Genomic DNA, 13271 nt, shown 5'->3' with positions numbered 1-13271 from the left:
CATGGGTCAAACGCAATCAGCCAGCTTGACATTCTCTACTGGACATGCATTCCCACAACAAGAAATACATCTCAGTGGTGCCTGGGTGGCACAAGAGGCAGGACATGATGGCTGTGGAAATTGCTCTTCTTGTTTTAATAGCAGAATGGCACCTGATGAACACAAGTCTCTGTAAATGCTCTGGAGAATTGACACGATTGACTCAGCCTCTTACCACACAGCTGGATGTTTGATCGTCACAAAGAATCAGGATTTTGTGTTCTTAAGATTGGCCAAAAACGCACAAGTAGACGAACATTATTTGTAAAAGTTCCACTATTTGAATGAGCTGTGGCAAACACACACTGATAAACCCCACTGATAACCAGCGCCTGACTGCTAATCAATGAGGTTGGACTTGATCAGAGTGTTGCAGCTGGAGGTGGGCGAGTCAGGCGGAGACAAAGGTCCAGACAGGATTGATTCCTCCCTGCAGAGAGCTCAATTCCCCTCCACCACTCAAACTCAAGTTGAACACTCTGCACTGCTCAATGGCAACCAAACACAGAATATATGGTTTCAAACTAAAAGGGGACTTAGTGAACATAGACCATCCACGTTTTTCCTTTACCAAGTATCATGAACTTCAGCCTGTAGTTACCGAAAAACAACTTGAGATCGTATGAATCCTTATTTCATGGTCTCATCTTTTAAGTCAAGATTTGAATGGAGACAAAGGCAGGCCACATCAAACTGAAAAAAAGAGCAGTTTGAGACTGAAAACCACCTTGGATATTAGATTTAAGGATGAAAAAAAAACTCGATCTAGTTTAAAACCAACTTGTTGTTTGTGATAAAAAAAACTAATTTAAAGGGAGAAACTACTTTATTCGTATACATTTTGAGCTTAATAATGTGCTGAAGATCAAGCTCTCCTTCCACTGGAATTACATCTTCTTTTTTGTACATTTTGATGAAAGAAATTCCCCAAACAGACAACCAAACTGGCCCCGTTGTCTCTCCAATCAACTTGAAAGCAAGCCTAGCTTCTAATGCGAGCTCATCTCGGTGTTCAGCGCCCAAGACTGGTGACTGTCTCCGTCTCTGGGATTTCTTTGGATTAAACTGGCATTTATCGTCTGCAGTTGAGAGACGCTGTTTGTGATGCGCACCAGTACACACACACACACACACACACACACACACACACACACGTATAGATGCGCCACAGTGTTCTGGCTCGTCTCCCAGCTGGACCCCATTAAATAACATATTGTCACATAAACGTAACAGCCAAGTTATGAGTGTCTTAGAGGGAGACAGCAGGAGTCAGTTCTACATCTGTTTCCGAGTCTTCTTGGGAAGAGAGCGGGCACCAGAGCGGAGGACGATTTGTGCACCGGCTCAGCTGTCAGGCCCTCGTCCAACAAATTTGTATGGATCAGAGCCTTAGTCGTGTTATCTCTGCAAACCAATACCCCAACAAAGGGAGGATGAAGAGATTTTAAATACAAATCGCACTTTAACACAGATTCAAATTGGCTTGTTATATTTTTTCTTAGAATGTCTTTGAAGCCATCATTCACTTGGTGTAATATCTGTGGTTTGCAGAAGAGAAAATGTTCAAATAAGAAGGGAGCAGTTTGATATTCTTCAACTCCCCAATCATTAATCCTCCCTTAGGCTACACTGTGTTCATCTTAGTCACTTTCGTTTGCGAAATGGTGCTATTTTTCTTCTCTTTTGCCCTAACCTACTCGAAACCGAGTGACATATCCATCCAGCTGTCGTCGCACTCGGCTGACAGACGCCCAGAGCGATCAACTCAGTGTTTTTTTATTATAAACAAGACAAACTGCACTGAACTCATGTCACCGCTTCTGCATTCATTTATTCTATCGAGCATTTTTGTGTGGAGCACAAAAGAAATCCGAGCACGCACATACACGTACGTGTAAGTGTGTGCTGCCACTTGGGGGATAAGGAGGACAGTGAGAGCATCTACAAGTTCACACACAAAAAAAAAAACAATGCGTGTGACACCGCTCCAAACACATTCCCACGCCTCGCTCCCATCTCACACACCTGTCACGTCGACAGCAGCAACAACAAAGCTAATAATTAGAAGAGACAGCTCTACGATCATGCTGCAGAGGAAGGTTATTATTATCAGGGTGCAGAAGTGCTGCGTGAGGGGTGCTCTGCCCTTTCTTTTCCTACATTATACAGTAAGCAGTGACACAACTTACTGCCCCATCAAAGAGAAAAACATGAATGAGGGCAGACTAAATGCAAATGAACAAAAAAAAAATGGCTTCAGTAAACCACTAAAAGAAGTTAAATGAGTAGTTTTCTAACCAGGCCAGAAGCAGACGTTTCACTCCTAGAATCGAGGAATGTTAAAGAGTCAGAGGCGCAGAGATGAGAGCTGTGCCCATGATGAGCGTCAGCGATATAAAGACAAGTGGCTCCAGATATGGGGGCAGTTGGGAGTGGTTGAAAAATGCTCAACAGCAGCGGCTGATTAGACTGTATTTTAAAAGAAACAAAGAGGAAACGTGACCATAGTCTGACAGATTTTATTATCTTTAAATCACTGCTGGCAGGGCTGTTTGGGTGCTTCTTCTTGAAAATTAATTCCGTTCTTGTTCTGGAACCCACTGTCTTTTGAATTGTAATGATATCTTTTAATACACGTGGCATTTGGGTGGGATTTATGGCTGGTAAAAGGGAAATGGTAAGATTTATGTTTGATATAAAAACCTTTTTCTTTTTCTTTTTTTTTAAAGGCAAAAGAGCTGCAGAAAGTTCCCTGGCACACAGAGACTGTACAACATATAGGTATATCTTAAGGCTGCCTAGAGTTTATAAACATTTGAAATGATTTACAAAAATCTAAATTGGTTTTTACATATCATACAATGCGAATATGAAGAAATATCTTAGATAATGCTAAATTGGTACCATAACACTAGGGGAGAAACCCGTCTTTCAGTCTGGTTATACAGGCAGACAGACCTGTGGCATTTCCCAGATGGCAGCAGTAAATAGGTTATGTCCTGTGGGATGCTGGCTGGACACATATATCTCTTAGCTTTATTTTGGGTGTTGTTTTCCTTGCACCATTTAGTGAAGCTCCATACTTCTTCCCTTAGTTATTGATGATATGTGACACAATAAACAGCTCAGTGGGCTTTAAAACGTCTAACATCAGTATGCTTAGATATTCCTCTGCTGCTTTTAACTGGGTATAATGCTAACATCTTTGCTTACCATGTTAACATGTTTGAAGCTAATGTCTGCTAGTTAGCATAAACTCAGAAAGCAGGGCTGAGGCTCAGGGGGTGTTGAAACACAGCATTGTATATTTAAATTGTAGCCTTATGATGGAGCCAGACACACCATGTAAAAGATGGACCTAACCTTTGCATATAAACAATCGGGTCGTTTAGGTCCTTAAACCTGCATTATTCTTTGAGTCTGGACCAGAGTGCCAGAAAAGCAAATAGACTGCACAGAATGAGAGTGCTATTGAGTAAGCTACCTGGTATCATCCAATACGTACAGCTGTTGCAATTGGGACTGGTATCTGGCCTCTCTAACCCATCACACCAGCACCTGCACAGCAATTATTCGCTTTGCACAGATCAAAAGACCAGGTGATGTGTGATATGGAAATGACCCATGTCTTTAGCCATAAACACCTCAGTTTAAAGGCAGAAAGGTCCGCCTTGAAAGGTCTAGGGACATCAACATGAAAAGCAGTGAAACCTGGGTGATAATTGGGCAAAGAAAGTCCCAAAAGCTGAGGGGCAGCTGCTAAAGCAAAGCTATCGGCAGGGTAAGAAACAGTTTTCTCACGTCGCTGCTGCATTCATCAAACCATAATTCACAAGAGTGCGCATTACCTTTCGTATTAATGCAGCTTTCTGCTGCTGTTCACCAGCTATCATATGAGTTGAAAATGTATGTTTATGTATGTTCTAGAATGCGCTGCTGAGGGTGGCAGCACGTTGGATTAGCTCTGTACCTCACATTGAGATTTATTGTTTTTTCTAAATTTCATTCCTGTTTTTTCTTGGAAGAAATTGCATTTTTTGGACAACTGTTCCTTCCTGCCTTGGATGCTGTGCAGCTGGATTGATTTTTCCCAATACTTTTGTTTATTTTGCTCTTTTGTTATGATGCATAACCATAGCAACAAGGTGGTTTACAACAGGGAGCAGCTGATTAACATTGGAAAAGCAGAAATAATTCGACAACTGAAGCCAGAAATCCCACTGGAATTGAAAAGGAGGCGTCATGGATGCAGAGCAGGAGCAAAGAGAAGAGAAAGAAAGAAGAAGTTCAAACCATCTCTGCCATCCGTCATCATGGGCAATGTAAGATCATTAGCTAACAAGTTGGATGAACTTCTAGCCTTGACAAGGACTCAGGAAGAATATCAGGAATGTAGCATTATGTGTTTTACTGAGACATGGCTGCAGGATCATATCCCCGACTCCAGCGTCTCTCTGCCGGGCTTCCTGACTGTACGAGCAGATCAAGATTTAAAGAGTAGCAGGAAAAGGAAAGGGGGTGGATTGGCAGTGCTTGTCAACAACAGATGGTGTCACCCAGGACATGTTACTGTGAAGATCGTCTCTGCAGTCCTGACATTGAACTATTGGCAGTAAGTTTTCGTCCATATTATTTGCCAAGAGAGTTCACCAGTGTTGTTTTGGTGGCTGTTTACATTCCACCCTCAGCTGTTGCCGACACTGCATGTGATGTCATCAGTTCCGTTGTTGCTCAGATACAGACACAACACCCCAATTCTTTTGTGGCAATATCTGGTGATTTTAATCATGCCTCACTCTCTGCTACACTGCCAACTTTTCAACAGTTTGTCAGCTGCTTTACCAGAGAAAACAAGACATTGGATTTGTTTTACACAAATGTCAAGGATTCATACATTTCCAAATCAAGACCTCCCCTGGGTAAATCAGATCACAACCTTGTTTTTCTCTGTTCAGCATATAAACCCCTTGTCCAGAGACTACCTGTCACAAAAAGGACTGTTAGAAAGTGGTCACAGGAAGCTGAAGAAGCCTTACAGGGTTGTTTTGATGCAACCGATTGGATTTCTCTTTGTAAGCCACATGGAGAGGACATTAATGCCATGACTGAGTGTGTGACTGACTATATAAACTTCTGTGTGGACAACACCATCCCCACCAGAACAGTGAGATGCTTCCCTAATAACAAACCCTGGATCACCAGTGAGCTAAAGGAACTATTGAACAAGAAAAAAGGAGCCTTTAGGGAGCGAGACAGGGAGTTACTGAGGAGTATACAGAAGCAGCTCAAAGTCAAGATCAGAGAGAGCAAGGAGGTGTATAGAAAGAAGCTTGAGAGTAAACTGCAGAGGAACAATATCAGAGATGTGTGGTCAGGAATGAAGAAGATCACAGGCCTCAAACAGAGAGAGGATCGGATGGATGCAAGTCTGGACAGAGCAAATGAGCTGAACACATTCTTCAACAGGTTCAGTTCAGGAACAAGCTCACCATCCTCCCCTCCTGTTCCCAGCCAAAGAGACATCCCACCCTCCTCTGACCCACAGCTTTCCTGTAACATCTCCACCTCCACCTCAGTCATGGATTCTTCTGCTTCCACTAGTTTGTCTTCAACCAAATCAGGAGATGCTGCTGTCCCCTTTGCCTCCCCCTCCCACTTTTCTGTTTCTAGAAGTCAGGTGAAGAGGCAGTTGGAGAGACTGAACCGGAACAAGGCTGCAGGTCCAGATGGTGTCAGCCCCCGAGTCCTGAAGGCCTGTGCAGAGCAGCTCTGTGGGATTCTGCAACACCTTTTCAACCTTAGCTTGACCCAAGAGAAGGTACCACTGTTGTGGAAGACATCCTGTCTGGTTCCGGTACCAAAGAAAACTCATCCTTCAGACATCAATGACTACAGACCTGTTGCCCTGACATCCCACATCATGAAGGTCCTGGAGAGACTCCTGTTGACCCACCTGTGTAAGCAAACCAGCACATATCAGGACCCCCTGCAGTTTGCTTATCGCCATGGAGTTGGAGTTGAAGACGCTATAATACACCTGCTTCAACAAACCCACTGTCATCTGGACAAAGCAGGCAGCACTGTGAGGATCATGTTCTTTGATTTCTTCAGTGCATTTAACACAATCCAGCCTGATCTGCTTAGTCTGAAACTCCAGAAGACTCAGGTGGAGGCCTCAACAATCACCTGGATTAATGACTACCTGACAAACAGACCACAGTTTGTCAGACTGAAGAATTGTGTGTCTAACCAGGTGATCAGCAGCACAGGAGCACCACAGGGGACTGTACTCTCACCATTCCTTTTCACTCTGTACACTTCAGACTTCCAGTACAAGTCAGACTCCTGTCATCTACAGAAATATTCAGATGACTCTGCAGTAGTCGGGTGTATCAGAGATGGACAAGAAGCTGAGTACAGAGAGCTGGTGGACCGCTTTGTGGCATGGTGTGGGAACAATCATCTCATCTTGAATGTTAACAAAACAAAGGAGATGATTGTAGATTTCAGGAGAAACAGGGTCAGATCAAACCCTGTTTCTATCATGGGAGAAGAAGTGGAGGTGGTTGAGGAATATAAATATCTTGGTGTTCATGTGGACAACAGACTGGACTGGAGACACAACAGTGAAGCAATCTACAAGAAAGGACAGAGCAGACTGTACTTCTTGAGGAAGCTAAGGTCCTTCAAAGTTTGCAACAAGATGTTGCAGATATTCTACAAGTCTGTTGTTGAGAGCGTCATCTGTTGGGGCAGCAGCATCAGAACCAGGGACCTAAAAAGACTCAACAACCTGATAAAGAAGGCTGGTTCTGTTCTGGGGACAACTGTGGAACCTCTGGAGACAATAATGCAAAGAAGGATTTTGCATAAAATCAAGAGAATTATGGACAACCCTGAACATCCTCTCCATGAGACTGTTATCGGAAAACAGAGTCTCTTCAGTCAAAGGCTTCTTCAGTTTGGATGCAAAACAGACCGCTACAGGAAATCATTCCTGCCCACAGCTATCAGCATCTATAATAACTCCTTGATTTAATTGAGCTACATCAACATTTAATTTCCCTCTGGGATAAATAAAGTATTTTTGAATTGAATTACCTTTCGTATTAATGCAGCTTTCATATGAGTTGAAAATGTATTTTCTGCAATTTCTATCTGCAAAATATGATAATAAATGTTCTATTCAAGGAATTTACAGTGTGAAACATTCTGAACGTTGCAGCTTCTTGGAGTTGCCAATGTAGCTGCAGTTGTCAGTTTCTTAACATAGACTCCAGTTTCAGCCTGGTGAGCATTTTGAAATGCAACAACGAGGGAGAGAATTACTTCTATTCAATAATGTATCCTTGTTCAGAAGAAGAGAAACGAAGCAGCAAAGATGGAATGAAAATAATAAATCAAGTAAGAATATAAAAAAAAGGTCAAAGTTATAAAGACAGATATTTATTTAGGGGACATTCTGTTTTACAAGACATTGTATCTTGTTGTAGGTTGTTGCTTCTATAGTTAAAGTGTAAAATGCTTTAATTCTGTTCAATTTGGACTGTACATCAATGCTATTTTTGGTGAAAAAGCAGAGTTTGGAGCCACAATAATTCCTTCCAAAAACTTACTTGTAAACATCTAGACTTTTTGATTTTTAGTACAATATCCAATTATCTTCTTGAATCTGTATCTCACGCAGCAACAGAAGATCCAGCTAGAATTCTATTGATATTTCTTTCTATCATTGTGCTATTTTGCAGCCTGGCCTGATTTTGTTACCATTCAGAAAGCATCGTGGCAAAAGCCTAAAGCCGCAGAAGTGCGTCAATTGATAAAGACGAGATACAGAAGTCTATTGAAACACAAATACTGTATTCTTCAGTGTATTATTAAATAAAACTATATTCCTTGCGGCTTTTAACTTTGCTCTGACTAACAAGCCAAGATATCAAAGAGACCAAAGGCTGGTGATGAGCTCTGAGCTCTGCTTAATTGGCTGTAGCTCCAAAGTGGATGGTCCTTGGAGACCAGAGCCAACTGCCACACACACACACGCACACACACACACACACACACACTTTCTGACAATTATGATGAACTTCAGAATTCAGCTTTGTTTATATTCAGACTCTTGTCAGGAGGGAGCGTTTCTTTAGCGCAACTTCTGCACTGGACTGTCATCTTGCTTCACTGGAAAAGAAAGTATTCTTTTTGTCATTAACATCCGGGCGTCACTTAATTGGAGGTTGCAAGAAAATGAATCTTAGATGGAAAGTTTCTCACTGTCACCCAGTATTAACATCCATTCAACCCGAGTCTGCTTCTGAAATTTTTGAGGGAGCCAAAAAAAAAAAAAAAAAAGCTGCAAAATGTGAGATGATTTAAGCTCACTGGTTTCAAATGCAAATAAAATCATTTGAATAATCTTGCTGAAGTGCATAGATCTCATTACAACACATTGAAACTGAAGCGACATTTTAGGAGGATGTATGTTGTTTACCAAGTCTACAAAACTTTTTTCTCTCTCTTTGGAAACAAATATGGCCAACTATTTTCCAGATGTGTGGGGAAAAAAAGTAATCTTATAAAGGATACAGGAACTCCTAACTGGGTGTATTTGTGAGTGGATGAGTAATCCAGAGAGACGCTTAAAACTTGGAAAAAGGTCAAGAACAGTGTTTTTCTGAAATTAATTACCGTGAATTATGGATTTGGGCTGTTTAAGTCTTTCAGCAATTTTTTAGGTTAGGTCTTAAATCACAATTCCATGGCGCAGTAGGATTGAGTTTTTAAAGAGAGAAAAAGCCAACCCCATCCCTAACACTCAAATTCTATAAATGGGTCTACTAGATATATTAGCCTTGGACTAGCAACCAGCTAGATAAAATGTGCCTTCATCATGGAAAAGTGTCTTCCCAGGATGACAAAATTTGTAGAACTGGTGCTACCTACTCAAATTGCAGAGGAACAATTAGAACGCACACACACACAAAAATAACACATTTATACGTCACCAATTTTGCTATGAACTGTGGGGAAAGGGTGAGCTCAAAAAAAGGAAGCATGGAAGTGTAGTAAAGTCTACATCAAAGCAGGGTTTGCTATAGATGATTTCACAGTGGGGAACATTAAACCCTCATGGATTTAGCAGCATGCCATCGGGTCTCATGCGAGTCCATGAGTGTAGAGATTAGGCTGGGTCCATGTTGCAGTACAAACCCCCGATAAAGCACACAATTTGTAATCTTGGCTTTGTCCTGTGTAACCAAACAAGATAAAACATACTTATGTCTGTTAGCTAAATGTGCTGCTTTAGAAATGGGAGATTAGCTTAGTTTAGCTTAGCATAAAAAGTACTTGGGAAGCTACTGGTCTGGCTCTGTCCAAAGGTTAAAAGCCTTTCAATTTTTTGTTTTTGTTTTTTTTCTTCCTTTTTCCTCTTTGTACGGCAACTTTTGTACAAACTGAATAAATGGGAAGTAATGCTGCAATTTATGAGCTTAAGAAAAGCTGGTGGGGAGGTTTTGTTACCTTTGGACAGAGCCAGACTAAGCTTATCCAACCATCTGCAGGCTGTAGTTCAACAGGCTGTATTGTTCCCAAAATGTCAAACCGTTCCTTAAATATGTTGTTACACAAGACCACTAAAGGTAGAAGAGGGAAATCATTCAAAAGCCACGGCAAGAAGCCCGACGGCTTAAATGATGCTTATGTAACAGTGAAACAGAGGGACTTGTGAATGAGAAAGCAAAACTAGATGATGGAATGAGAGAGATGTGGATTGGTAATTAGCAAACTTCTTTCCTGAGATCTAACAGGGGTCATTAGAGGGATTCAAAAGCTTCCGGCTCTGCACAGAACTGATGTGGTCACACAGGCGTGTTTAACAGAACTAGCCCGCTGACCAGCTGAGCAAAACTAGCCAAAAAAAAAAAAAAAACTGGAACTTGCTTTAGGACTAATGGCTGCTTTGTGCTGCTGCAGCCCTGCTGGGTAGTATAAAGCAACCAAATCCATCAGGACGCACAACAGGCCCTTCAATAATGAATAACCGAAAGCCTGAGTAGCTAATAACTCACAGAAAGGCCAGCGGCTTTGAATTCCAGCAGGACAGCTTACAGGCTGCCATCCAGAAAAGGTGGACCGGCAGTTATTAAAACCTAGTGAGTTTAACAAGTAGTGTGGGTTTGCTCTCCCCTTGATGCTCGCTGCTGTGGTTTGCAACGGGCAGCTTTGATTCCTGCATTACAAAAAAACACAGCCTGGGAGGTAAGCCGCAAAGCAGGATTTGCAAAATATGGTGAAAAATGTCCTCAACTCAACAGGCTTTTATTGAGTTTGAACCAACCATAGTTTTCATGCTTTTCCGCTCAGGTTTTTCACTGACTCCTCACTTTGCACAGAGAGCTGGTGATGAGCCAGCACCAACACTGAGTGTACCCTCCACTGAGGAGAGATCTATAGATCCTCCCTTCTACCCCACCATTCTATTTTCTGCTCCTCAATTCCCTATCTCCCTCATAAGTCTCTCCTCCTCCTACTCCTCGCCTCTTGGACCATCTGGGTTGTGACACATGGAGAGAACGGGACAAGCAAACCAGCACCATGCTCAGGCATTCAGGCCATTTACCAAACTTTAACTTACTGCTGCTCCAGTTTCCACAGAGAGGACAAAACCAGCAAGAGGGGAGTGAGGCAAAAAAAAAAAAATCAAAGACTCCTCTCTTGTCCCTTCTTGCGGCTTTTGCCAGACTCGGGCTTCTAGAGAGGGATAAAGCAAGAGTGGATGTTGTAATTTGTTGCTTTACAGCAGGAGAGAGCTGCGGGAAGCGAGCTCAAGCCGTGCCGGTTGCTCTGGCTGAATGAAAATATGCCCACAGAGTTCATGGGATGCTGGGTGACAACACCATCCTCTGTGGTTTGCAGGGGGCGCAGCAGAGCAGGCTGCAGAGGTAGCAAACCCCAGCTGCTTTCTATTCTGAGAGATAAAAGCAGGACAGCCAAGGAGACGGTGATCAGGCCGCCGACTAAACGCTTCACTAAACCCTTTCGGTCCTGCCCGCATACAACCAGCAGGCTCAGCTGGTGCTGCTTCCACCGCCAGACATACTCGCATGCCCACAAGGTGAGGAGACATGTATGCAGATGTACAGTAAACTCAAAGTGGGAGGGCGGTGTGGCTGCCACCTGTTGGTGATTCTGCTCATGTTCACCCAGTCACCTTGGCTTTTCCCTCCCTGATGCTGCAGTAGACTCATTTATCCTTCGTGTTGCGGGCGGATGCTCTCATTCACCCCCAGTATGACTCATAGGGCTCTGACGCTCAGACACACTCCATTTACTTTGAGCCTCAAATGGAGCTCAAACAATTGGGAGCAGTAAAGCAGGTTTATGAGAAGATCAATGAAGTTCTAAATCAGAATAAAGGAGGACTGCAACAGAACTATCAATGTCCTTCAAACTAATAAGCTAAAAAAAAAAAAAAACATCAGACCTACTCCACCGATATAAATACAAATATCTGTGAGATTTGAGGTACTACTGAATATTAATGGGATATCTAAATATTAGCAACACTGGGGGTGGGTTTCCAGGCGCTTAGATGGAAATTTGTGGATTGCAGCTCATTTTTAAAACAGTGCACAACACAGGTAAGAGCCGATGCTTCAGTTATTAATTTAACAATGATGCACCATTTACTGTATCTTTGAACTACTTTAGGTTTATGCATAACGTGTGTGTGGGTGGGGGGGGGGGGGGGCATGTGAATCACAGATATATAGGCTACAGTCTGACACACATACAGTTTCATTCTGCATCTCTGCTGCTGCTCTTCCTTCCTGTTGCCACAGCAACGCAGCACTCGACTCCATGTCTCTGACAGCACATGCTCCCATTAAAAAGCCATTTGCGAACAGCTGAACGTATTCATTTATCATAGTGCACGTGTCGAAACACATGTGCTAGGCGGGCTGCAGGTTCGCCAGCATCACTCAGGATGGAGAGTGGCTTTTTCCATTTTCACACATATGACGATAAAAGGGACCAATGCATTCCGGGGGAAATCATGTGCTCAAAACAGAACAAACAAAGAAAAGGACAAAACATCAAACTGAAACAGGTGACATCAAAAAGTAAGTTATTTACCGCTTCACAAAGTAAGTAAACATGGGGGTGACACCTCTCACCGTCCACTGTGAGATGCTCTCAGGCAATAATACACCAGCTGTTCTCCGTCAGCCCCCGCGACTCAAACACTCAGTGGGTTCATACCTCGCAGTTGCGTCCAGTTAAGCCCTGGCCGCACGTGCACGTATACTCCCAGGCGTCCTCCGGCTTGCCGGCGGAGGGGAGGACCAAGCAGAGCCCCCCGTTGAGACATGGTCGGCCTTCGCAGGGGTTCGGACGAGGTGTGGCCTGGGTCGGGGTGGGCTCGGCCGGGGCCGGTGTGTCTGGAGCCAGCTGGAAGGCAGAGGGGACGGCCTCGCCGCTGCACCCCAGCAGCAGGAGGAGCAGGGGGAGCGCGAGCCTCATCAGCGCAACCTGTGCGTGGCGGCAGGACGCAGCCGCCGGCACAGCGGGCACGCTCATCCACATCCTGATCCTCTCAGAGTGGCTTCTTCTCTCCTCTTTTCTTTTCTCCGTCTTTTGTTGTTGTGTGTATTCTTTTTTTCTTTTTCTCCTCTTTGCTCAGAGCTGCTGTTGGTGCCGGCTGGGCTCAGCAGCAACTCAGATGTGAGTGAGAGTGTTTGAGAGAAAGGAGGAGGAGGAGGAGGCGGCAGGTTGTTCGGATGTAGAGCCTCAGCTGTGCGCAGGGAGAATGACTGGCTGATGGAGTGGAAGCTGGGAGAGGGAAGGTAGGGATGCGGGAGGAGAAGGGGAGGGCTATTGGCTCTTGTCCGTCTCCGAGTCACAGTGACGATGATCGCTGACGAAAAGCACACACACACCAGCCCACTCCTCTAGGTTTCTCTCTCGTGCGCACACACCAGCCCACACTGTGCAGAGCACCTGAGGAGGGGGGGCTCTGAACCTACCTCATTTGGAGTCGCATCGTCCCTACTATCTACTTAAGGCTGGGCGTTCAAAGAGGAAGGGAGGAGAGTGGGAAGGAGGACTGGTGCGGTTGGTGCCGGTGGAGAAAACCCTGCAGCTGTGCCAGAAAATTAGCCGTTTTCTTGTGATCAATGGGAGCATTACATTGAGGGAGATTAAACGGTCTGAAGATGGGGGAAAAAAAAAGT

At 43.9% G+C, this 13271-nt stretch overlaps 1 protein-coding gene across 2 annotated transcripts in view; it reads right to left on the bottom strand.

Moving 5' to 3' along the window:
• Positions 1–12926, bottom strand: part of dner (delta/notch-like EGF repeat containing) — a 52807-nt gene extending 39881 nt beyond the window's left edge. For both annotated transcript variants that reach the window (XM_075473649.1, XM_075473650.1), the window contains exon 1: positions 12301–12926. In XM_075473649.1, the coding sequence (XP_075329764.1) occupies positions 12301–12624 (324 nt within the window). In that variant the 5' untranslated portion in view covers positions 12625–12926. The remainder of the gene's footprint in view (positions 1–12300) is intronic.
• Between the last annotated feature and the right edge of the window lie 345 nt (positions 12927–13271).

Source organism: Odontesthes bonariensis, chromosome 9, assembly GCF_027942865.1.
Source record: "Odontesthes bonariensis isolate fOdoBon6 chromosome 9, fOdoBon6.hap1, whole genome shotgun sequence".
Classification (NCBI taxonomy): Eukaryota; Metazoa; Chordata; class Actinopteri; order Atheriniformes; family Atherinopsidae; genus Odontesthes; species Odontesthes bonariensis.
The sequence above is the reverse complement of the archived record's forward strand: the minus strand, read 5'-3'. Positions and strand labels throughout refer to the sequence as shown.